The 25,484-nt window shown below is 40.8% G+C and overlaps 2 protein-coding genes across 2 annotated transcripts in view; one reads left to right on the top strand and one right to left on the bottom strand.

Moving 5' to 3' along the window:
• The window catches only part of ZDHHC17 (zinc finger DHHC-type palmitoyltransferase 17), a 65,589-nt gene extending 52,039 nt beyond the window's left edge, over nucleotides 1-13,550 (top strand). The window contains exons 11-17 of the mRNA XM_057383687.1: nucleotides 585-707; nucleotides 2,563-2,625; nucleotides 3,763-3,856; nucleotides 7,108-7,191; nucleotides 7,566-7,723; nucleotides 8,517-8,611; nucleotides 10,440-13,550. Of these exons, the coding sequence (XP_057239670.1) occupies nucleotides 585-707; nucleotides 2,563-2,625; nucleotides 3,763-3,856; nucleotides 7,108-7,191; nucleotides 7,566-7,723; nucleotides 8,517-8,611; nucleotides 10,440-10,578 (756 nt within the window). The 3' untranslated portion in view covers nucleotides 10,579-13,550. The remainder of the gene's footprint in view (nucleotides 1-584; nucleotides 708-2,562; nucleotides 2,626-3,762; nucleotides 3,857-7,107; nucleotides 7,192-7,565; nucleotides 7,724-8,516; nucleotides 8,612-10,439) is intronic.
• A 2,300-nt stretch (nucleotides 13,551-15,850) lies between these two features.
• On the bottom strand, nucleotides 15,851-24,491 carry CSRP2 (cysteine and glycine rich protein 2). Its single transcript, XM_057383691.1, has 6 exons — nucleotides 24,418-24,491; nucleotides 20,731-20,849; nucleotides 18,636-18,804; nucleotides 17,508-17,640; nucleotides 16,745-16,838; nucleotides 15,851-16,156 (listed from the first exon to the last, which is right to left on the bottom strand). The coding sequence occupies exons 2-6, from the start codon at nucleotides 20,840-20,842 to the stop codon at nucleotides 16,080-16,082; spliced, it is 585 nt and encodes a 194-aa protein (XP_057239674.1). The 5' UTR covers nucleotides 20,843-20,849; nucleotides 24,418-24,491; the 3' UTR covers nucleotides 15,851-16,079.
• Between the last annotated feature and the right edge of the window lie 993 nt (nucleotides 24,492-25,484).

The following is a 25,484-nucleotide window of genomic DNA, read 5'->3' as shown; positions in this document are numbered from 1 at the left end:
ACCATCAGTAATGCAAAATATGACTATTACTCTGTTGCAGGACCAGGTTTCAGGCACTGCCTTTCTTGGAAATTAGTGGGGTTGGGACATGATTGCTGTGCAACAGTGGCCATTGCAGCACAATTCCTTCTATGGCTAAAAACAGCCCGTCCTGTGATATCACAGGAATGTCAAGCCACTGAAGACATAGGCACTCAAATGTCTGTCTTATAAATAAAGCTTGAAAGTGTTTATTCAGAAAACAGGAAATAGTTATTAGGAAGATAAATTTCATGGGATTTAATTTAATTAAAAGGGAAAACACAAAAACTGAGCTATCGTTATTTATTCTTTGGAAGGGTAAATGCTTTAGTAATGCCTTATGGAATACACCATTCTTAAAAGTAAGTTTTGAAGGCTGAGCAATAGGAAATGCTGAGTTCTTACAGCAGTAAGAACAAGCTGAATTTTATTAATTCAGAAGACAGTGACTTAAGGACATTAGAAAATATTAAATTTAGTCAGGTTTTATTTCAGAATTATTGGTAAGAAGGTTCAATAGGAAATTCAGTTTTACATTTAAGATTCCTTGACTGTAAACACATCTCARTTTTTTCTTTATACATCTTCCATTCCTTGCCAATAGTGTTGCACTTTTCTACAATTTTGGAAAATCCTGGAAATCTGATCCAGGAATCATCAAAGCCACGGAGGAACAAAAGAAAAAGGTAAAGCCAAGAGATATATAGACCATGTTCTTCAGCAGCCTTCCACCAGCTGATCAGAGTAGTTAGTTTAATGTTCAGTACATTAAATTTCAGTAAGTTGTATTAAGAAGATTTAAAATGTTGAAAAGCCTTCCTGAGTTTTTTTTTAACATGTGGAATGCATCTCGTGTGTTACTGGTGCAAAATTGCATGTTGATCATTTTGAGTAGCAAAACAAAATTGTAGCTTAAATTTACAATTTAAAAAGTTTGAAATGCAGTTAAGTGAAAAAGAAAATACAAAGTTTCAGACTTTTGCCTTACTGAAGCAAATAGTCCCWTATGGAAAAATGTTAGTTGATTTTATAAAAACTTTCCAGACTTTTTAGCACCTCTAATTTTTCTTACCTTTGWGTCTAAGAGTATTAGACTGTCAAACATTTTGAGGCTAAAACAGCCAAAACTCCAGCAGTTTGGGGTGGGCTTTTATTTTGCAATACATGTTAGAGAAAATATGAGTGATCTAATGATATCCAAGACATTATATAATTATTAGCATTTCAGGTGTTTTGAAAAAATTAAGTGCATTGTTCTCAGCAGCCAAATAGAGTAYTGAATATGCCAAAAATTATACAAACAGCGGGAAGCATTTTTCTTATTTTGTTTTGTTTAATTTTCCTAGAAGCCAGCATCCCACTTAAAATGAACTTTGTGCTTCTACTTCATGGTTATTTGTGAAAAGGTCTGTGTGGATCAACATCAGACCATTTGGAGTTATGTCCTTATGTAGGAATGAAAATATAATAGCTATTAAAAGGACTGTGTAGATTAAAAGATTCTTGTATTTTGCAGTAGGTTATAGCTGAGTTCTTAGTCAACAGATTTGGATTTACTGTGAAAATTCCATTTCTGTTATTGCCAGTTGGCCAAATAAATTCCATACTAAATTCTCCTCCTTTAATTGGACTATATTAAGTAGRTTAGTCAGCAATGGCACTTTGGACTGGATTCAGCAAATTGCACAAATATGCGGTTCATTTGATTTACTTGCCTAAATAGGCAAATGTAGTTACAAAAGCCTGGTTGAACTGGATATGAATTGTGAAATGCAACTTCTTGTGGCAGATACATATGGCTGTGAATGTTTTGGTTACATTGCAGCTCACCACGTGGTAAAATGTTCTGTTAGTAGGGATATGAACCACTGTAGAACWTGTATAGTAAGCAACAATTTCAGGTATTTGTTGTTCTAATGCGTCCTTTCCTTTCTTCTATGTTACAAAACAACCCAAGTCACTCTTAAAACAAGTGAATGAATAAATAAAATTTTCTTAGAATTCAAAACCATAGAAATTAGACAAAGGTTTGTGAAGCACAATGATGTGGATTTAACTTAAGTGATCCTGGGTCTGCACGAGACTTAYTTCAAAGCTATTCATCTGCTCTTCTTCACTTCTCCTTAGTTTCGGAATTTTGCTTATGGGCAATGCTGAACTCCAGTGTCGAGTGTCAGACCATGTACATTCTTTTGTGCATCCTTTCATTAATCTGTAGTGTAGTGTTATAGTCCCACTGAAATCAGAGGGACTATTYATGAAATTGTTCAGAATACATTATATGAACTTGTCCAAGATATCAAGTCACATCAGCAGCACTGAAATCACAGAAGGTGACTAGGAATAAGTATAAGCCAGGACTAATTTAGAAGTAAATGTGCATATTGGTTTAATAAATTAGATTCAAAATCAGTTTCATCTGAATTTAATTTGTTCCTGTGTGTAGAAAGTACCTGAAGTAAAGAGCTTGCAGCCATGGGTGTGAAAATGCATGTCACCATTTGTTTATATGTTAAATTCTAATTTTTATTTTTCCTGCAGACAATAGTAGAACTTGCAGAGACGGGAAGTCTGGACCTCAGTATATTCTGCAGTACCTGTTTGGTAGTGAATTTTTTAAATCCATTTTACCAGTTACTATTTCTTTTCCTTTAATGCTAAGCCAGAATTATTGTTCCTGTAATGAACACATACTGATCTTAATAATGCAGTTTTAAAGGCAGAATTTATTTGTAATACTTAATTTAAGCAGTGTTTTCAGTAAACAATATGCCTGTACACAAAAAAACTGGAACAGTGAGAGGGAAAAAAATATCACTCTGGAAATAACTTGCCAGTGTCAAATTCCAAGTATCCAGTATGTATGCCAAGGTGGTTGGTTGTATACCTAACAAGCTGTGAAAATCACAGGTGAAATTCCGCTACGGCTGTAGCCCATAGTAAAATTACGTTGTGCTCCTAGTAAAATATTTTTTTCAAAAATCAAGTGTATTTCTCTGTTTAGCAATAGTCAGGCGGGGAAAAAATAATCTTAATTTTTGTAAAGCAATACAACATGCCTTTTCTTTGGAAGTTAACTAGCATATACAAAATTCTCAAGATTGTCAGTGTTACACTGCAGAGCTCTGCAGTATGTCGAATATGAATAATGTTAATATCACCAAATTTGAAGCTGGAAAATTATATACAGATGTGGCACCTTAAAAATCATGTGTGTATATGCATATGTATCTCAGACCACTTCTTTCATGACAGAACCTTTCAAGAAAAATGGTTGGGAGTAATTTATCATTTTTAGTTCTATCAACTAAACATGCTCGTTGAGTCATGTTTCTGTCTTTAGAAAAGTTTATGTTATAGCTCGGTTATGAATGATACAGAATCATGGAACTCAAGGTCAATCTGTATTTTTGTGGTTAAAAAGCGGAAATGAAGCTGGCTGCTGTACAAAGCTTAATAGCTGGAAGTGGTATAACTTCGTATGAAATACAATCCTTTGTATCACAAAGATAGCATGAAAATAATTTCAAGGCAATTGTAAGGGTGTTTTTGTTAAACAGTGTATAGATTAAGCTTAATAGCTAGGATTGCCTTAAGAATTAGCATCATGTTTGRAGTTCTCCAAGGAATTAATAATAGCACAATCAATTTACATTTAAATTGAGATTTTGGGGTTTTTTTCTGTGTAAAATATATCAGGGCACCTTGCTTTTCTAAACAAACRTTTATTGTCTGTTACAGATACGGAAGCCAGTGAGGTCCAAACACTGTGGTGTTTGCAATCGATGTATAGCAAAGTTTGATCACCACTGCCCATGGGTGGGGAACTGTGTAGGTGAGTTATTTGCTAAAATGTTCTGCAAGGTTTGTCCTCATTTCACAGTGGAAGTGACTTGGCTTCTTAAGAAAAGCTTTTCAATATTGAGCTTAATTCTTTTTCTACATGTGATTCTCTGCATTATTTTCATTTGTGTTGTCTGTTATATACSTGTCCTCAGAATGGTTCTAATTCAGTTACTACATATGTGTTTTTCTTAACGTAAACCCTAGTAATGAAAAGATGCAAAGCTTWACTGCTGAAAAGGCTTGTGCCAGTTCTACAGCTGATCATTATCCATTATGTAAGGTGAAAATTTTCATTTTGACCAATAATATTCAGCAATTTAATGGTAAAGTATACATATTTAAAAATGTTACAGTTATAGCAGTTAGATACAGAATTACTTCCTRTTGAGGTATTCGCCTCTTTTTGTCCATCCAGGTTGTCTTTTTATTCTCCCCAGTGATTATGAAAGGAATGGATATAGAACATAAGTCTCTAAATGCTGCTATTCCCAGTCATACTTTTTGAGGAACTTATTTGGAAACTGTTATTATGCTGGGAGCACTGGAGACCTCTCAGCTAGGAAATGATTGCAGCTTGCTTCATAAGTTTAGTTTTTTAGGACACAAGCAGAGGTAACTTTAATCTTGGGGAGGAATCTGGGTTCTCTGACACCTGACAGCCCATAAATAGTTCATTGTAGTCCTTTCCAGTAGGTATAATAATGAATTATCAGAGTAGTTTGGTTTCAAAATCAAGAGTGAAATAATCAATCCTGGCAGTTAAATTGTAATAGAACATCTCTAAAGTCTCACTGAGATCAACTTATATCACTCCCTTGTATTTTATATTTCCTAAAGATGTTACTATGTGAGATATTTTTGGTTTGTATTTTAGATGTTTTACAATTAAATACTAAGTAAGTTTTAATTCAAATGGGCAGGGGAGCATGGGCTCAGGTTTTGCAAGATTACTRAGAAGTACATGTCAATGGGACAGAAAGATGAGTATTTTAATCAGTAACTGAARAAACAAAAAACAAGTGGGGTAGAAAAGTTTAGTTTGTATGTAGTGGGAAAGTATGTGAGTGATGGGATTAGGTTAACTGGAAAAAATAGTTTTTAAGTAACAGTGATGATGGAAAAGTAGAATCCATCTTCTAGTGGTGATGTACAGAGTGGAGTAACTGGAGCCAAAAGTAAGCATTAGGGCCCTTGAAAGTATACTGGAAAGAAYGCATTAGTAATCACAGTGTGGGAGCTGGAGCTGACTAGGAGGGAGTAATGGGCTGAACAACCTTCTATGGCTTTTCTGTCTCTCACATTGGTACGTGGTCACTTTAAGTGTGGAATTGCAAAACAGAGGCCATTCTTAAAACAGCATTTGCGGTATGTTTGCCAAAAAGGGAAACATGAATCATGTCTTTCTGGAAAGGTGGAATTTGGACCTGTGTGGAATGTGTTAGAAGGATAAGAATGTTGCTAAAGATAGGACTGAGAAATCTAGTAAGAGTGTTTACAGACACTAAAATAAACCCTTTGGGGATAAAACTAGGCACATAAAGAGACTTGAAATATTTTTACCATTTTGAAGTGGTTGACAAAAAGTGGAGACTATTTGAAAAATAAATGAACTGGCAACTGGAGCAAATTATTTTCCCTAAATTTTAGTTAAAATGCAGCAGGCAAGTCTCTAGAAGTGATTATCTTTTAAATGGTGTAYCAAAATAGCATTTTGGTTTTTTGTAGTTACCTTTTTCTTTTAACAGTGGAGGATGACTCTGTTCCTGCCAGTCCAGGAGGCAGCTGTAGAGCATAGTGCTGTGTTTAGCCCAGTCTTACTCAAAATACATTTTCTCCAGTTTCGTTTTCCAGAGGTTTTTTTTTTTTTTTTTTTTTTTTTTTTTTTTTTTAATGCTGCGATGAAGATTGTACCTATTTCATTTACAGTTTTAAATTCTACACACGTTTTCATTTTACACTGTTAAGTAGAATTTGGTTTAGAATCATTGAAGATGTTGCTGAAAGAAGCATCCGCATCAGATGCCTTTCACATGGACTTCTAGATCACTGTTTAATATCTGTGTTCTTTAAAAAATGTCCTTTTTGCAACTTAACAGTTCTGAAATTTAGAATGCAAATGAAAGTAATACCTTCGGGACGTTGCCAAACACTTCCTCATATGCCCTTAGGTGATTGAAGGCAATGTTACAACATAATTTCGTGTGTTCAGGAGCTTGTTTGATTTTCAAGGAAACGCCTTATGTTTAGTCTAGCTTGTGTTATATGTGTGTTTTTCCTCATCTCTTATTTATGCAGTCTTTCAGCTCACTTGCTAAAAGCACTTGATTATTTTCTGCCTCCAGAGGATGCTCTTGTTTTAGCAGGGAAAACATTTGACATAATAAAGAAGTAAATGCTGTGCTGGTAAACGATGACAGCCAAATCTTTTGTAGTCCATTATCATCTCTGTGGGTTTAGATTACAGCCTGGAGCTGTTGGAAGGTTGCAACACTGGACATATTTTRCAAACATAAGGAAGGCTGAGTACTTCAGAATTATGATGTACTCACATAAGAYGCATACTTTTAGCTCTACTAATGCTAAAAATAGATTTTAGTAACTGAATTTTCTTGCATTAGAATTCTGTCTAAAGCATAGTAGCTTTTYATCACATTCATTATTATAGCCAGGTTCTTAGGCCTCATCTGTTCAGTTGCATGTATTTGATTTACAAGTGTTAGTAAATATTTTATTTTTAGCTAGCTTCATCAAGGAGCTAAACCTAAGATGTGAGTTAGCTTATTATCCAGAAAGGTTGTGTATTTGTTCATATTTCTGTTACTACTAAGAAAGTGARCTCTTCAGTTTGATGATTTTTCAATGGCTTTTTAAAAAAATGTTTATTTATGTGTAATTCTGGCTGTTGAGGGCTCTGTAACATCTGTCACCAGCATTGCTCTCAATATTGTCTATCAGTAGTTCATGAAAGAGGTTACAAATGAATTAATGAATTGCAGTTGAAGCATAACAGAGAATTAAAGAAAAATTGCTTTGTCTTCTGCGAAGTAAAAAAGAAAAAAACAAAACCATAAGTAAACCAGCTAATTTCACTGTCTTGAAGTTAGGTTGGCTTAATATTGTATAGTGATGTTTCTGTGTTCAATAATAAACAGTACTTCTAAGCAAGCAGTTAAACTTTCTGGTGTAATGTTGTCTTTCTGTTGAAAGTGTAGTAATTTGGTCCCTGTTGTGCAACTTTAGGAGCAGGGAACCATCGCTATTTTATGGGATACCTGTTCTTCCTGCTTTTTATGATCTGCTGGATGATCTATGGATGTATCTCTTGTAAGTAAATGTGATTTTTTTGCCTTTTTTTTTTAATTGCTTCTAAGTACTTTATCTCTTTATATGGATTTTTACAGATTTTTCCTTATCAGAGTTTTGGATATTTTTATCCTGAAATTAATAATACATTAATATTTTACTCTATTGGGTATTGTAATTTAGAAGGTAATGTTTTTCTTCTCATAGATCTTCCTTTGCTCATCACAGTCAAGTATGTGCGTATATCATGTATTCAAGGAGTTGGGAAAGGAAAAGAGAGCAAGTAAAGCTCATCTGGCATGTTGCCATTTTCTTATTTAATTTCTAATGTGGGCATATTGCTGTACAATAAACCTTAAATCTTCTGTGTATTTTTGACACTTTTCTTTCTCTAGACTGGGGTTTCCACTGTGAGACAAGTTACACAAAGGACGGATTTTGGACCTATGTWACACAGATTGCTACCTGTTCTCCATGGATGTTTTGGATGTTTCTAAACAGTGTGTTTCACTTCATGTGGGTGGCTGTGTTACTCATGTGTCAGATGTATCAGGTATGGAAGAGCACTTCTCATAATGCTGTGTCTTGGGAGTGACATAAGAATATCAAATAATTGTGTCATTTAAATTTTCACGTTCATTGTGCTAGACCAAGTCTCTCAGCCTTAGTGGAGGAGGCAGTCATCTGCTGTTTCTCAGTATTAGGCATCATCCAGTTCTCATTCACATGGCCTTTTTTTTGGTGCAAGAGTTTAAGTACCTGCCTCCTGCTTTTCATTCTCAGAATGACAAAAAGGTAAAACAGACCAGAGAAAAGCAATAAGGACTAATAGAGGATAAGAGCTGTGGGGCCAACATATGATTATGCTGTATAATTACTAGCAAAAGAGTGGTTGCTTCAAAGAGGATGCAGTTTCTTACTCAGCTTCAGTGGGATTTGAAGCCACATCATTGTACTCTAATCTGACCAAACCCAAGTTGTGTTTATCCTTTCTAACAAAAGAAAAGTCATACTGAAAGCCTTGAAGTATGACTTGTCATTAATGAACCATGAGACTAAATCTTTCCAGAAAGATTTCCTGGAAAGAGAAGTTATCCTCTAAGGCTTAGGTAAAAGTTTTCAGTAAGTTTTTGTTCTCGTTTTGTACAAATATTCATTATTTATGACACATATAAATTTCAAAATCTTATGGCTTATGTTTGTTTCTGATCATTTCCTCAGTCCAAAYCCCTGTGTCAAAAGAAGGAATTTAAATCAGTAAATTTGGCCCTTTTTCAGTCTGTCTGATGCAGGACTTGGTTTCRTGTTTTTATGTGAGCTAAATTACTTATTCTTCCTGTCTTAAGATATCTTGCTTGGGTATCACAACAAATGAAAGAATGAATGCAAGAAGATACAAGCACTTTAAAGTTACAACCACATCTATTGAAAGCCCATTCAAGTAAGTTTTAAAGCACATTTCTTATTTGTGTAGCTTTACATACATTTGAATCATGCTGCTTGCTSAAACAGAGCACAATACTTTTAGAGTATTTTCTCTATTTGGAGTGCTSAATCTTGTCAGCTATTTTCTCAGCTACATGTTCTATCCAGTTAAAGGAAGTGATAAATGTTTTGCAGTGTAGGGTGCATAAACACAGAAAAGAATGCTTTCCAGCAGTGGTTGTATTTCTCTGTAGAGTTTATGGGGAAATAAATACCCTCTTTATAAAGCAGATRCTCAAGACAGAAGAAATTGCTTACTGCAGCATGTTGATATTGACCTAGACATGCACTTCCACATGAGGCACTTTTGTGGGGAAGGAAGCGRATGTCCCAGGACTGGAGCGGGTGTTGCATGGGTGAGACACAGGCTCTTGGGCATCAGTATATAAATGATAGGTTTGGATTCTGGTTTCTGTAGTGATGAGGGTGCAAGATGAAAGACTCAGGGATGAAATAGCACTGGGATGGGAATACAGGGACATGGAGCAACTGGTGGAGCCAAAGCAGGACATAAATGAAGGCATGAGGCTGGTATAGTGATGGGTTGAGAGCATGTTACAAAAGAAGCTGGGAAAAGACAAAAGCGTGTCTCATCCTGCTGCATATGCTGTGTCTCCTGTGGGAGCTGCTGCTCTTTCAGGTGTCACTCTGGGAAAAGGAGATAGGAGATGGGAACTGTGATCAGAAGCAGTCAGCATGGATTTACACAATCCTGTGCAATGTGCTCCAGGATGACCCTGGTTGAAACAGGTGACCCACTGTGGTCCCTTTCAATCGTACCTATTCTGTAACTCTGTTTCTGTGTTAGAAATTTGTGTGATTTTTTTTTTTTTTTAATATCTCTTCATAGGGACCTTGTAGTCTTAAGCAGGCAAGTATAGCTACAATGTTCCTATAGATTAGAGTTGTAACAAAATCACATAATTACTTTGCCTGAAAACCACAGGGTATGCAGAGTATAGGAAAAAAATGATGGTTTGAACCCGAACTACTGTCACATTTACAAACCATTTTCACTGAAATAGCTGCTATTATAAAAGTTATTTCTGTAAATAACACCAGATGTCTAAAATAACTGACTTAGCATCACCTGTCACATGAAGCATTGACATCAAATAGTTGTCATCTCATTTTTGTTTAGACCTGCTCTCACATACATCGTAACATGAGCTTCTCTTCCAGAAAACCGTGATGTATTCAGCCCATGTGTAATTAAGTTAAAAAACCCCAGCATGTTGGAGTTTTTATGTAGGTTTCTTAAATATTTGACAGTTACTTGACTCAGCTACAGAAAGTGCTTGAATATTTCATTTAATTCAGATAATGCTTTCTTAATTTTGTGTTACAAAGGGACCTGGTTGATCCTAGACCTGCGGCTAGTGAACCAGTATGTATGCAGAAACAGATTATCAATAAAGATGGAAATAATTCTAGGAATACTTTCACCTCATGCTGTTTTGTCTTGCATCCATCTGTACAATGCAATTGTCCTCTTAGAACAGGATCTGAGTTACCATGCTGTGCTACATGGTAGTGGACTGCTAGTAATATGTTACATTTCTCTGTACAGTTTTGATAGACAGTGGAAGAAAGTTGGTGTTTTGATTGTGTCCAAGGATCAAACATTCACCAGTCTGSTGACTACTTCTTATTTCAGTACTTGCTCATCAACTTGTTAGAAACATAAAGGGAAAATAATCAAATCCGTAGGTAGGCAAAATATGTTGTACTTCGTTAGATGAGCTATGATATTGCTTGCTAATGTGTTTTTCTTTCTTTTTTAGCCATGGATGTATAAGGAACATTATAGACTTCTTTGAATTCAGATGCTGTGGTCTTTTTCGGCCTGTTATTGTGGACTGGACAAGGCAGTATACAATAGAATATGACCAAACTTCAGGATCAGGCTACCAGCTGGTGTAGCACCACCTTCATCCTGTGAGCATATCATACTGAGTGGTGCCTGAAAAATTTTCTCTCTCTCTTGACTCAGCATCCCTTGAAGAGTAGCATGCTATGTGTAGGGCTGATGATGAATTATAAAGGTACCTTCTCTTCATCAGAATTTTATTAACAAGAGTAAAAATGGACAGAATAAACTGCCAAACCTGATAAGGAAGAGGAGGAGGATCAAAAAGGGATTTTAACAGTTCTTAACATGAGAATTATTCATGACAACATATTCACAGTATTTGTTATCAGGTTTTTWATTTAAGGTCTTTCACAATGGGGCATGAGATTATTGAAATATTGACATAAGTAGTTAYATTGTGCTGAGCAGAAAAATTTGTGTCCCGATATCAATAATTCCACTGAAACAAGAATCTAGAATATAAAACTAAATTTTATGATACAGAGTTCACTGATCGCTATGTTGTAGTTCCTGTAATGTGATTTTTTTTTAATACAGATTTTCTTTAGTAAGATGTACATTGAAAAATGTGKTTTTCAGTACTGTTATAAACACCCTATGATGGGGATCCCCTGTAACATGTTAAGTTATAGCAGTAGGGCACGTCAGGTAATGTTGAGTAAAAATATGTTGCCCACATTTTTTGGTGATTGTCTTTGCCACCAGTTAGTGGTACAACTAAATACTTGTAATAACCCTATTCTGAAGTTATGTAGTCTGAAATAAACAACTGCGCCAATAAGGAAAGCTTTTCTGTCAAAGTTAAAGCCCTGCTTAAATGCATGATACACCTGTAAAATTAGTTTACAGTATATAATGTTCAGGGAAAAAATGGGGAAAAAATAATTATCTTTGAAGTAATTGTATAAGCAACTTACAAACTAGCAATGTTTTAGTAATAGGTTTGGTCCTCATACAGTACAGTGTAGTGTATTTGGAGACGTGTTGGAAGAGAATTGCATGGGGAATACCACAGATGTGAAAGCAAAAGTCTCAGCTGTAAAAAGACAAGATGGTTTTAAACTGAATGTAATTGCAGAATAAGAACCCAAAGTTGCCTGAAATGCTTCTTTCATTTGGATGTGAAAAAATGGAACTAAAGCTTAAAAAAAATAAATTAAGGATCCCCATAACAACACGTGCCCACAGAAAATGCAAAGAGTGTTCTAAGGTGGTGTATTGGCACGTGGAAATCACCCTTTATTTGTGTTTTTCAGTTCTCATGCTACAGGTGTGTTTGGAAGGTAAGGAATATCTGAAGTTGCATTCCAAAGGGGCTTTTCTTGAATGTGATGCACTGATTTTTGTTATGGTTTCATATACTCATAGTGAATTGTTCACTGCTTCCTTAACTATTGTTTACAGAGAGACTGAGAATCAGGTTAGTTCTCTTCTAAGTGCTGTAGCAACCCAGTGGTTCGAGGAACCTGTGAGGGGAGTTTGGGGAGGGACCTGAAAGCAGATGTCTAAGACCAGTGTAAAGAATGTGTATTTGTATATAACTAATTTATCAAATAGTTTTTCTCTGTGAGTGTGTGTTTAGTGTATTTAAAGCTGCTCATTTTCATTTTATTCAACCAAAAAAGTGTAGGAAGATATCTGATGAGCTTTTAGTGATGTTAAATATTGCTGTTAATAGGCATTATGCCCTGCAAATTCACTGCATGTTTGATGCTTGGCAAAATTAGCGTTTTCTGTAATACGCAGATTACAGGTAATAAAGCAATCTAGTGGTATTCCCAGCCCTTGCCTTAGTAAGAGGAGCAGTGAAACTGTAAATAGTTGATGTTAAGTATTTGCAAGTAAACATTCTTTTCTGTAGTTATTCATTGATCTCAAGACACACACTTAGTTTGCAAGTACCAGATATCAGGATTTACAGAAGTGCAGCATTGGAGTCCTTGAATGTGTAATACTGGAAAAATCAATGTTGGCTTGGACACATTTAACAGGAGAGGTTTGGGTATAGGGGTGGCAAGAGGCTTTTGCTACTGTTGTCAGACAAAATTTGTAATCCTAAAAAAAGACATGGTCTATTTTTGTGAAAACAGTTGACTTCAGTTATTCATATTTTTTTCTAATCAGAAAAAAAGCATGAAAGCTTTAACAGTATGGTTTGATTTAATCACCAATGATGTTCTGCATATGTGTTAATTTTTTTTTTGTTTCACAGTTCTGTTGGGGGTTGGTTGACTTGAGGAGCTTAAATACACTTTATTAAATATCACCCAGCCACCAGAAGAGCAGTTCAGTGTGTGATACAAGTTTGGTCATAATGCCCAGTAGCATTAGCGGCCATGAGTTGTATCACGCACTCYGTGACAAAAATGTTTGCAGAAGAAGAGGTGATCCTTGGTAGCACGTAGCAAGTTCTGCACTATTTACATGTCAGTAGCTCTCTGGTGACAGTTTTGTTGAGACCTGCAGAACCTGAGCAATAGTAGTTGTGAAAATTAACATGCATATATGGATTTGGGATGTATGAAGTTTCCAGTGCGAAATGTGACTTGTCTTGAGTAACACTGAATTGTTTGATGTGAAATCATAAAGCAGGGGGGAGCCAACTATGCAGCRTTTTTCTGTCAAGTTATCAAACGTGAAATTCACTTGTTGAACCAAAACTGCATTGCTTCTGAAACTTAAGCTGATCCAGACCAACAGCAGATCAGACCAACTTAATCTGACATAGGTAGAATAAATAGGAATTTTGTCTTGGCCCTAAACATGTGCTGTTTCTTTGCAGGTTTTTGTATTCTTTGATGTCCACAAGATTTTTTTTTTCGATTAATGTGTAAAACAGCATCACTATATTTTAAGCTGTGGAWTTTTTTTTGTATATTCTTTATTTATAACTGTGCCAAGTATTATTTTAATACTGTCAAAATATTGATGTGTATTACATTGTGAACAAAAAAAAATCTGTAAAATGTTTAATAAACTAGCTCTCCTTACATAAATTAAATCTGTTAAATTTTGTAAGTTATTAATCAAATAAATATTGACTCTTAGATGCAGTGTTTGTATTGACTTGGGGTATGACTTCATATAGTGTAGTTTCTGTCCAATTTCAGAGGCCTTTCTGGAAAGATGTATGGGTGTCTTATACATGGCATGCACCCAATTCTGTACAGATGTGAAATCCTGTGAGTTACTACACTGTTTTGATAATTACACCTTTGCACTACCAGTTAAAGTAGCATTCACTAATTAAATATGCCTGTCTTTTGAGTAAAGCATGCTGGCATGGTCACATTTCTTAGGGAAGAATTCCATCTAGAGAATGTTTCACATGGCCTAATATACTTTTTTATGACATTTGAGGTATATTTGAGGGTCAGGCAGACATCCACATAGGGCTAGGATGCGTCACCAAGATGTATGCTTCTAGGTGGCACTTGAGGAGACAGACTACTTTGACTCTTCTGATCCACACTAAAGGTTAAAGTTTGAGTAGAAACAATGTAGCAATCCAAGTTGGAATTTAATCAGGATATTTATAACCAGCAATAATTAAATTAAGACTAGGACTTAAAACCACATCTAATGGGAAAAAAAGTATTTTGCACTGAGTGTTGGTACGGTATTTACATTGAGGATGGGTGGTGGTGTTCTCCCCATTTCCAGACAGTGTTCCTGGTGAGGCTATGTCCGGGCTGACCACTCTTTGACTTGTCAGGTAAAGACCAGGGAAAGTACTTTCTTTCTAAAAAAAAGGCATTTGAGCTTCTGTTCTGAAGATCTCCATCCAAGATTTGCAGTGCTCCATCAGAGCAGTTGCTGTGCTTGGGAGTCTTGATGATTTGAAAGCTGGTTCCTAGGTTTGGAGTTTTTTTGGAAAGAAGCCAGTCCTCTTCACCCTCATTACACCTTGACTAGAGTTCAGTGCCTTGCACCTTCAATTAACTGTAAGTAAAATCAGATTTTATTTTGCTGTGAAAGCAGTGTCTGTGGTACGAGTAGCTGTGCCAAGGCTTTTCCCCTCRGTTTCCTAGGCTATGCTGTTGCTTGCTGCCTCACTCTCACCTGAAATGTGCTGCTTCAGACTTACTGTTCATCTTTTTCACTTCTAATCTTACCTGTTTCATGAACTGAACAAGCTCTTMGGTCAGATTGAGCTGGCTTGTTTTTCCTCCTATCCACATGGTTCCTTTTAAACCTRTACAAAATGCTCTTTTTGTGTATTTTGAGTAATACATATTTTTCTAATTAGTCTTTTGGCTTGAACTGCTTCACTGCCTCAGACCACGGTCATAGATGTTGCTTGAAACCACTTTAGACCACGCTGACACAACTTGCTTAATGTTTTGTTGTAGCATTCCCAGTCTTGAATGTGTTTCTGTAAATTCMGTGTTGTGAAGGGTTCTTTTATCCCAAAGAATTATCAGCCAAACTTGGGAGCTGCTGCAGCCCCTAATAGAAGCCCCTAATAGAAGCTTTTCTGTGAGCTTTCCACTTTTAAGATCTGGCTGAGGCACAAGAAGTTGTCTCCTACTCATAGACCTTTACTGGCAACAGTTCCTGAAGAGCTGGATTAGCAGTCAAAGCCCTGGTGTGGCTTTCATCCATGTGATGCGTTCACAGGGTCCAGATCTACACTGCATTCCATGTCTTTTAACTGCAGTTACTCCCTGGCCACAACTTCAGTTTGTTGCATTTTCTGTCAGAGCATTTGAAGAGGGGATTTTCTTCTGCGTCATGCTGAAGCTGCTTCGTCAGATGCTGTCCCCAAGAGGCCCAAACCCTCCATCTTCAGGGAACTAAGGGTCCTAGCACTACCACAGGAAGGTCAAAAGCTGCTCCTGAGCTCAGTTGGATGTGATAGTCCAGAGCTTGGCCAGCTGCTCAGAAGAGATGGTATTAATCTGCAGTTGTCATGGTGAAGTATTCCTGCACAGAAAATTCTGTGCATAACAGCACCTCAATACCAAAGCATGCACAGCCCCATAGAATATTATGGTGAAAATTGTTTGGTTTTCATTTACTAGAGCCAGGCAGCCATTTGAGCACACAGTTACCCTTTATCACTTTTAGAGCTGTGTCACCATGGAGAGCAGTAGATTAAGATTTACTACTTCTATGCAGCAAGCAGCTCTTTGCCTTGCACATGCATACATGATGGTATGATACTGGAGGAGAGTCATTCAGCTCTGAACGCCATGACTGATTATGTCTAGCTTTCAGCAAGGGTCTGCATCAAGTCTATAAGCATTGTTTTTCCACCGGTGAAGTACCCCAGCAGCACTCCCCTCACTTTTTWTACTGACAAAGCAGGCAACACTTGGATTTAGGGTATATCAACAAGCAAAGCTTTATTGAATTGATACTCAGTATTAAAAGTGTTACAGTGCGATAAAGCAAGGAAAAAAGCAGTCTGTGTGGGTTTTTTTTAAATCATTGGCTGAAGGTAACTACAGTAACTAGTATCTGTTTCACAGTAGTTAGTAACATTTAGGAAACTCTCTTGTTCCTTCTAGCAGGATTTCAGCAGAGCGGTAAGGCATTTTGAGCCCCCTCACTGGGCGTGAACAAGGGCACCCGCTCCCTGGCCGTACCCAAATCCCTTGGGGCCAAAGTTCTTCGCGTAACAACCTGTGAGAAAGATGAACATGCAGCAGCTGAGTCTTCTGGCACATGAATTAAGAACAGCACTCTCTAGGCTAAGCCTCTCAGCTGCTTCTCCTTAGGCACTACTAGAATATCCCCCTGGGAAGCGATGTTTAGAGACATTTTGTTAAGCGCATGACTGCCAGGGCTGAGCTCAGTAGCCAGGACTGTTGAGTCTGTATAGCTCCCAACCCACTCTTGAGAGCAGCTCACACACAGCTTGGTATCTGTTAAATAGGCATTTGTTGTCATCAAACCAGTCTGTGGATCAAGTTCATATCCACAACCATGCAAGAAGGCATGGCAGCATACACACTGGCTTTTTTCCTTACTCTGATTGGGCACAGGACACAGGCTGCTGCTGCATTTCTCAGTATGTGCTGTTTTGCKTGATGCAGATGTCAACTACACCAGCAGCTTCAGTAATATCTGTTTCATTTTTTACTCTGTTCCTAYGATTACAGAGCACTTCCATGTTAACATGAGCCTGAAGGTTTCTGAATATATTGACCATCTGTCCTGGTCGGACATTACCTTGAACCATAAACAAATGGTCTTTGCTTCTTTTCTCACCTTTACAATAGATTTCTCCCTCTTTTTCAGTTAGGGTTGTAGATTCTAGGCTTTTTCCACACTTGGCACATCGGAAGCAGTTCTTGTGCCAGGGCTAGAGAAAAAAATAATAATAAAAAAGATAGTACAAATACACAGGATGCCATGTTGATAAAAAACCACATTAACTGGAGATGTCTGCATCAGTGTTGATTACAGACTGGTGCAAAGAAAACCAGCTGAAGTGCACCAGTAGTAGACAAGAGCTCCTGCATTTCTGTGAGCAGCACAAAGTCCCAAATTCCACCCGGCATCCTGCTCAGAGCAGCATTTTGAAAGGTTTGGGCTTGCTCTGACCGATGCAGAGCACATCTTGGTTCTCTGTAGCAAGTGAGTYGGACAGCCAGCAGACTGATATGCAGATTTACGTGGTATTTTCGGAGACCATCCCTTTTCTGCTAAAACATTCAGCTCCCCTCACAAACTGCACATCACAAGATTGTTCCCTCTTGAGGGYGAGAGGGCTTCTGTAGTCTCCTTTAAGTCTCTAGCATGAGATGATACTGAATCTTCACCTCTGAAATTTAAGGTGATCACTCATCATCCTGCATTTCAAATGCTTTTTTTTTCAATTAAGTTAATTGAGTCAACTATTTCCAGTGCAAAGAAAAGCAATTTTAAGGTAACTGCCCTGCAGTTGGTTCGCTACTGGGACCGACAWTACACATCTTGCTCAATTTAAAGTCCATGTATCATGTACAAAACAGCCCATGCAGCTTCTTACCTTTCCAGCTCCTATTACTTTCTCTGCTGCATAAACAGAATCACCACACCTAGAGCATTTCTCTGTCCCTCCAAACTTCTGAGCAAACTTGGAAGGGTTTGGATTTGTGGTGGGCCGGTGAGGAGAAGGCGTGCTGAAAGAAACAGAACATTTGTTTTCTCCACCCTTTTACTAAATGATCTCTTGCTCTTAGAAACACAAACGGACCAGCATCCAGCACCTGGTACAGAATACAGTACTGCTGCAGAGAAGTAAGTTACCAGAGAGACTATCCAATTATACCTGSTAGGGGAAAAAAAAAAAGCCACAACAACAAAAAGAGAAAGGCCACATTTCAAAGGATAAAAAGAAGCCGATRTAAAGGCTAATTTCCTGAGAAGCCTGCTCCTTTTCATTTAACTAGAAGAGATGAACTCTTTTAACAGGACATGGATTTTTCAGATAGTAAGCTACAAACAATTCTGTTAAATTTCTGTCCACTGATGATAATCAGAAACCTGAATTGATCACTGAACCTGGCTGGAGAGCATACTTCATATAMACATTAAGGAATAATTTGGGAACTTGCATGAAATAAGTTGTGAGACATACCTCAGCTTCCTTCCACGTGYTTTGCTTTACAGCAAGAACTTAATCAGACTAGGCATGTTTACTGTTTACTGTGACTTTTGGTTTTGGCTATAATTATGCACAAATGGTTCTTCATTTGCTAGTTARAAATTTGTTCTTTAGCCCCAGATTCTCAGCAGTCCAAATCCATCCCTGCAAGAACCTGTTGAACATTTCCATTTCCAGATTATTTAGGAGAGTGGTGTGAGACCCACAGTCACCTCTGTGGGCTCATGCAGCGCCATCAGCAGCTCCATAAATCCAGTCCCCTCATGGCTCATGCAGAGGATGAGTGTAACCCTTGCGTGCACTAACTCCTGCTTGTGCTGTTCTGACTCCCATAGCCACCAGTGGGAGCTTTGTGCAATGCAGGTTCAACGCCCTGCATTCAACTAGACTGGGGTGTTTTGCAGCATTTCTATTCCAAACATGAACATAAACAAAATCCAGCCTGAAAGACTCCACTGCAGACAGTACTGAAGGATGAGGGCCATGCACCTCCCAACTCAGTTCACTCACCTCTCAGGCTTGATGCCTAGTCTCTCTCCCCTGTCCATGTTCAGCGTGCCTGCCCCTTGGCCATATCCATAACCTTTTGGGCCATACTTTTTCCCATAGCAAGATTTGCAGTAAACTTCAGCATCATGAATTGCTACAGTTGTGCTGTCCAGGTTTTTCCGGCAGACCACTGGAGGTTAAAAARAAGTTAAACTGCCTTAAGGGACTATTTACATCAGCACACACAGTAAGCCAAAAATCAAGTGAGAAGTGATGTTATGCGTTTCCTTACCCAAAATTCTTCCCATTAGGCTGTGGGACCACCAGAGATTAGAGGGAGCACGTTGCCATTTGAATTTGTGAATTATGCTTAGAACCATAAAGGGCTCTATTCCCTCCCACCTCTTCATGACCATGACATTTAAAGCCTGGAAACTTGGTGTGGTTTGATGAATGAGGCTGCTCAGAAACCCGGAATGGGCAGTCAGCAGTTTCCCTTGACAGATGCCATGCAGCATGAAGCAAAAGCCTATCAGTACAGAAGAGCCCCTGTCCTGCCCTTTTGGYCAGGGTGGGGCTGGGAATGAAAACAAATCTTCAAGGGTTCCCCCCCACCCCCACCTCAGCACTGCTTCAGGGCAGAGCTGGGGCTGGTTCACAGCTGTCACCAGAGAGGCTGTGCTTTTCTGGCATTCCTACATTGTCCTTCAGCACAAGGCAAGCCCTCTGCTCAAGGTTACAGTAGAAGGGAGAACTATTTCCTTCTTAAACCTCCTTTGTATGCCAACTGGCATGCCCTTTCCATCTGCAACTGCATTATGCCCATGAAAAAGAATTTGGGGAGAAAGAAAAGAAACACGCTTACGAATTTTTTTTTGTTAAAAAATGTTAATGTCTTCAAAACACTGGATGACCTTTGCTTATGGCATTCATTAGCTCCAAGGTTCTTTTTATAAGACACTAATAAGTAAATTAACTAATGCATGTCTGTTAAGTCTACAGACTTTGACCCCAACAGAAGTATGCACTAAGGAAAAGCATGTATTCAGACACACTAGAGTCATTGTTTGACTCTAAATTCCACGTTTCTTTTAATAGTAACTCTCATAAAAGGCTGAAAATGAGGCAGTTGAGACATCTAATCTTTTGGKTTTTTGTGACCACTGTAGAGCTCAAGGAAAGGAGTGTAGGTGTGCCGAGGCTCTCAATGCCAGCACAGCATACCAAGGTTAGGCAGCAAACTTAACAGCAGACTTGTCTGAGGGGCCCAGATGTAGCTGCAGCCTATATAAGAGGGCTAAACCCTCACTCTGYCCACAAGTATTAATCACCAACAAGTGGGGCAAAACAGTACCTCGTATTTGCAATAATGTAAAATTCTCTGATTCAGATAGAGAGGCTTTCTGCGCACACAGTAGAAGCCTCCGATTACCAAGGACCTTTTGTTCCCTTCATCTAAGCAGAGGTATTTTCAGCAGAGAAAGTGATTTTCAATGGCTCACTGGGCTTGTTGGTTGGACTGGAAAACAATGCTTTGGACTCCTTTCATCTGAAATAAACCACAGGCCCCTGTGCCAAGAAAGTTTAGGCTTTTGGCTGTCCTGGAKCATCAACAACTTGGCTGTGCTCAGGCGCACTGGTGTCCTGGTCTGCGCAGTTTGATAACTGTTCCTTCAGCTGCTGCCAGCYCCAGGACCACTGGGAGAAGCCCAGCTGAGCTGAGATCAGTTCAAACAGGGCTCTGCCACTGGGCTTTTTCCTCTGCCTGAGCAACATTTAAGCCAGGTTTCCATCTTAAAGATCCTTTGACTCCTGAGGAAAAGGCTGGCAAGAGTGCAAATGGATGTGATCTGCCCTGAGATGTGCATCCCACCCCTTGGTATGATAAAACCTCTCCAGGAGATTTTATCTCTCCCTTTGGTACTGCCAGGCCGAGGAAGCAAGTGGGGAAGCAGGAATCAACCCYAATTCATGACGGACAAAGTCTCCTCTGGCTGCTGCCATCCTCAGTGCATCACAAGTACCAGCTGAGTCTGGGACACCTCCTGTAGACCAGCACCTTGCTGCTGTGATCCCTGCAACTGTGCCAGGAGAGATTTTGTAGGGGAATACTTACTGCAGAGAAAGCAGCACCGGTGGAAGCTCCTCCCATCACACTGCACCTCCTCGGCATGGTAGACGGTGCGGCCACAGGCACCGCATTTGTTTCCACCTCCCCAGTTCGGCATGGTGGTTCTGTGTGCCCAGCCAGGCAGGAGGGGAGAAGTGGAGAGGTTTGTTAAACACAGTGTCCCCCACCACGCTGGCCCCAGGACAGCTGGGGTTACAGGCTCCTTTAAACCAGATCTCCAAAGTTTGTGTGGCATCAGACCACAACCCTGCAGCTTCACCAACTGTTTAAAAACGTGACCTTTTACTGCGTGAGAGGTTTTTTGGGATCAATTCAACTTCCCAGCTCTTCAGATGCCAGACCAGACTTAAAGGCTTAGGCAGGCTCTCTRCAGCTTTTGTAAAAGCAGATGAACTGGCAAGGGGAACAGAGACCAGTGCTGCTGAACAGCAAGAAAAACAGACACAGTCTTYACCAGCCGTGTCCCCTGTCCCTGCCTGGGGATTCTGAAAGTTACATAAATTGGATATGCACAAATTACAGTTTCATGCACAAGAGCTTTACTGTACCTGAAGCAAATGCCCTCCCCCCAGAGGGATGTAATTTCAGTTTCTATGCTTCATTAATGCTGGGTCTCTCATCTGATASAAGCAAACCAGTTGTGCCAACAATGGCATTTTGTTTTACTAAAGGGCCTGTCATTTGGGATGTGGTACAAGCCAAAGTTCACATCACCAGAAAATCACTTATTAGGGCTACAGGAACATTCTGAACTCCTTTGAGATCACACCTGCACTTCAAAGAAGGAGCATTATTTTCCAGGGACTCCACCCCTATTACATGAACTGCACCTTTACCAGGTAGGTATATCAAYTAAACCCAACTGCTCAAGCAGCCACAGCTGATTTAAAAGGAAGTGAAACCCCTTCTCATGCATTACTTACAATGGACACTCAAAAACCCGTGGGGACAGGCACCTGACCCATTGTGTCAACCTGTAGCCTCAGGAACAGTCTCTAGTATTAMGCCAGAAGCAGTGGCTGCCCCATCTCAATCTAATCTGTCCCTCTCAAAYTCCCCTGTACTCCCTCTCACCACCAGCAGCAGTTCCCACTGCTCGAGTAGGAGTTCCTCCCATTAACCACCCACGGTTAAACTTCCAAAGTGGAACACTGCCCATCACCTTCAGGTTTCCTGGGACTTTCCTCCTGCGGACACCACCATGAGCTAACACAGCAGTGTTTGCTGAAGGCTCATCCTCCTGTCAGCCCTTGGCATGTGGCTGCTGTTTGATGCTGGTTTGCTCTCCTGCAGCTCACTGCCAAGGGACCCTCTCACCAGCACAGAGGCCCACAGCAGCCAGACAGGGTTACTGCCTTGGCCAGCTTAACTCATCACCCCCACTGCTCCTCACTGATCCTCGTTTCACACAGGGTTTTTGGATGAGGACTACGGCTTGCCCACTGGAAGCACCTTCTGCCATGCTGCCCCACCAGCAGCACCATTCCCTCCCTGCAGAGTCCCCACAGCAGCACTGCAGTACAGGTCAGCTCTCAAGGAGGGAGGCTGGGAAGGAATTTCTTGGTGGCTTCTGACTTTTATCTGCAAAACTCACCTTTAGTTATCCTTAGAAGCTCTCCTAGGTCTGACAAGGAGAAGGTACAGACAACACAAAGTCCACAACCTGCTGCCTTGAGTCAACTTTGCCAATCATACCTCTGAGCCAGAAGCAGAGTACTACCAATCTCCAGTTGCCTCCCTGGCCAACAGAGAGAAACTAGAAATGCCCCCACAGGGAGCCAGAATTTTCTCCAAGAGCTCCTTTCCCTAAGGGGCTCTTCTCCCAATGTGTGGGACAGGCTTCAGTGCAGAGCAAGACACCTCACAGTCCAGGCAAGGAAGASCAGACTGTCAAATCACAACTGAGAGCAGCAGTTTTGGCTAAGCCTGAATTACGTGACCCATCCTGCTTGGTAAAACAAGCCTCCTGCCCCAGCAGCATGAGCAGCAGTTCAGAAGTTTTAGGGATGCAGGGTGGGATGTGTGGTTCCAAGTAAGACATGCTGCCAGGTAGCTGCTACAAGACCTTTGTCCAAGACAAGCAGACAGCCATTCATGGCATGTGGGAAAATAAGATTAGTTTATTAACCTAAATTGGGGCACCRTAGGTGCATTCCTAAGCAACAGCTTAGGAAACTTCCTCAGAGTGGCTGAGCAGTGCCATTTGCACACTGACACCAATTACTGAGATAGCCCTTTGTTTAATACTTCCATGGGATTAGCATCATTACTGCTCCATGGTTTAGCACTAATACCCTGACCTAGCTCATAAAATTAGTTTTATGACATTTCCCACTTTGCTTTTGTCATTCTTGTCACAACTGTACAGTCTAAAAATCAAGATTCCATTTCTTTTATTCAAATGCTTGGCTGTGGTACCGCACAGCAGCTGACATCAATCACGACAAAGAGAGTCCTTAGTTAAAGGGAATACAGGCTGCACAATGCTTTGGAAAAGGAATGCATGGACTGGAAAAAAAAAAAAAAAAGAAAAAAAAGAGGAAAAAAAAAAGGAGAAGAGATTCCTTCCCACTCTGTATGCTTTCCAAATTGTAAATGGTACTTGGTACCAGAACTACTTCTGTCTGTTCCTCTCATTACCCCCATGCTCATGTTCTTTTGTGCATTTATATGAGCCTACATTACTTTAATCATTTTGTTAGCAAACAATAATTTAGTTTTCATACACTCTAGAGCTGAGGACCTGAATCAGGTTCCCCCAGCTTTGCCCCAGATTTCACACGCAAYATTGGGCAACACTGGGTGCAGCTCCACGCTTTCTTCCCGAGAGAGACAAAACAGTAGACGACCCGATAATTAGTTAACTCAAATCTTCTGATAAGGACTTTGGCAATTAAACAAAAAACAAAAAGGAACGGAAGTCGGTACTTCAAGGTGACCATATTCTCTTCCACAGAAGGTATTTCCATTTATCCTCCCCATGATGTTCCCATAACGGCTTGCGTGGGAAGATCGGCAATATTTCTCAAACACCCAAGAGCAGGAGCTCCCTCCCGGCAGCGGTGCCCGGGGGGGGGGGCCTCGGGGGCGAGGGGCTGGTGCCCTGCAGCAGCTGTGCCCTGGGACAGCCCGTCCCGCTGCCCGCAAGCCGTTCCTCAGCCCGGGGCTCCTTCCAGAGCTCCACAGGTGCCACATTCGGACCTCCAGTCGCGCCTCGAGCCTGCCCGGCTCCSTCCAGACTCTCGGGCTCGTTCATGCAGGCCTCTGGGGAGCTCAGGAGCAGCAATTCAACATCCAGCTGATCTCACTGCCAGCACCAACAATTCCGGCTCTAGGCTGCGGTTTGTTGGCAGCTGCTTGYAGCCAGCACGTCATCCGGACAAGCCACGGCAGCCGCCAAGTCTTTTCCAACCCATTTGTTAACAGCAGCTCTAATTCAAGAGACCTAAGCCAGCCGCAAGGCAGACACACAGGAATTCCAGGCTATCCGATTATCCTGGACGGCTTTTTCGGCGGCGCGTCGGGGGAGCCGGGYGCGCGGCAGCTCCATCAATGGAGCAGGAGCCGAGCAGCAGGAGCGGGGTGAGCATCGCCCCCGCCGCCGCCTCCCCCACGCCGGCACCGGCTCCCGTACTGCCGCTCGTCCACCCTGCCCCTGCTCCCGCTACTCACCTCACCTCGGCTCGGCGCGTCTCAGCGCAGCGCGGCCCCGCGGCAGCTTAAAGGGCCGGGGCGGAGCCCTGAGGGGCCCGGCCCCGCTCCTGGCGCGGCCCGCGCTGGGCCGGCCGAGGGACGGAGGGGTTAGCTCCTGCCCTGGCCACCCGGGAGGGCGGCAGAAGATGTCCCAGCTGCAGCCTCGGACCGCAGGACCCCAGCCTGTGGTTTTACCCAATTTTAAGATTTTACTTTACGTTCTAAAGTAATTGCAGGCTCCGTGACCGTGTTTCCCCGGAGTACGGGGAAGGGGTGCAGGGCTTGCGAAGGAAGTTTCCCAGGACGTGAGGAAAGGGCTGAGGCAGGAGCCTCGGGGAATTCGGCACCAGAGCTCATCCCGAACCACTGCTCCGGTGGGGCCTTAATAGTTTCACAAAAGGCCAGCAATTAGGACTATCTACACAATGCTGGAGAAAACTCCCCGAGGCTTCGGCTGCTCTTTCAAAACGTCCCCATCTTCCAGTTTCCCAGGGCCGTCGCACACTGGTTCTATCGGTTCAGGATTGTGCACTGGGCTCCCTGTGCCTAGAGGGAGATGGGGGGGGGGGGGGTTATCCCCTCCTTTTTATAAATCCAGCACCAAATCACCTCGCCGTAGGAGTGCCGGGTGACTCTGTCAGGGCAGAGCAAGAACGATCTCTTCATGTGCAGCAGAGATGGAGCCCCAGAAATGGAGCCCAGCACCTACAAACCCTCCCCCACAAGCGCTTCACAGTGAGCTGGCTGTGTGCAGGCTGGGGTGAAACATGCCCCGCAGAGCTATTGGCACAGACGGCTGSGTGACATGGAGCCTGCCTTGTCCAGCAGCTGGGGCTAAAGTGCCCCTACTGTGAGAAGATTGAGAATGACCTCCCCATCAGATCTGAGAAAGTAAAACGTTACCTGTTCTCTCCCTTCAAAATGTTTCTGTGTGCTCAAGCCTGTGTGCTAGCAGCTGCAACTTGCTGAGATTTTTTCCTTCCAGTTTTTGATTTTTTTTTTTTAACTTGAAATGAAATTTTGAATTACCAGATTGTGCATGATTT

Source organism: Malurus melanocephalus, unplaced genomic scaffold (assembly GCF_030028575.1).
Source record: "Malurus melanocephalus ecotype Western Australia unplaced genomic scaffold, MMel_1.1 scaffold_653, whole genome shotgun sequence".
Taxonomy (NCBI): domain Eukaryota; kingdom Metazoa; phylum Chordata; class Aves; order Passeriformes; family Maluridae; genus Malurus; species Malurus melanocephalus.
This window is presented reverse-complemented; position numbering and strand designations above follow the sequence as displayed.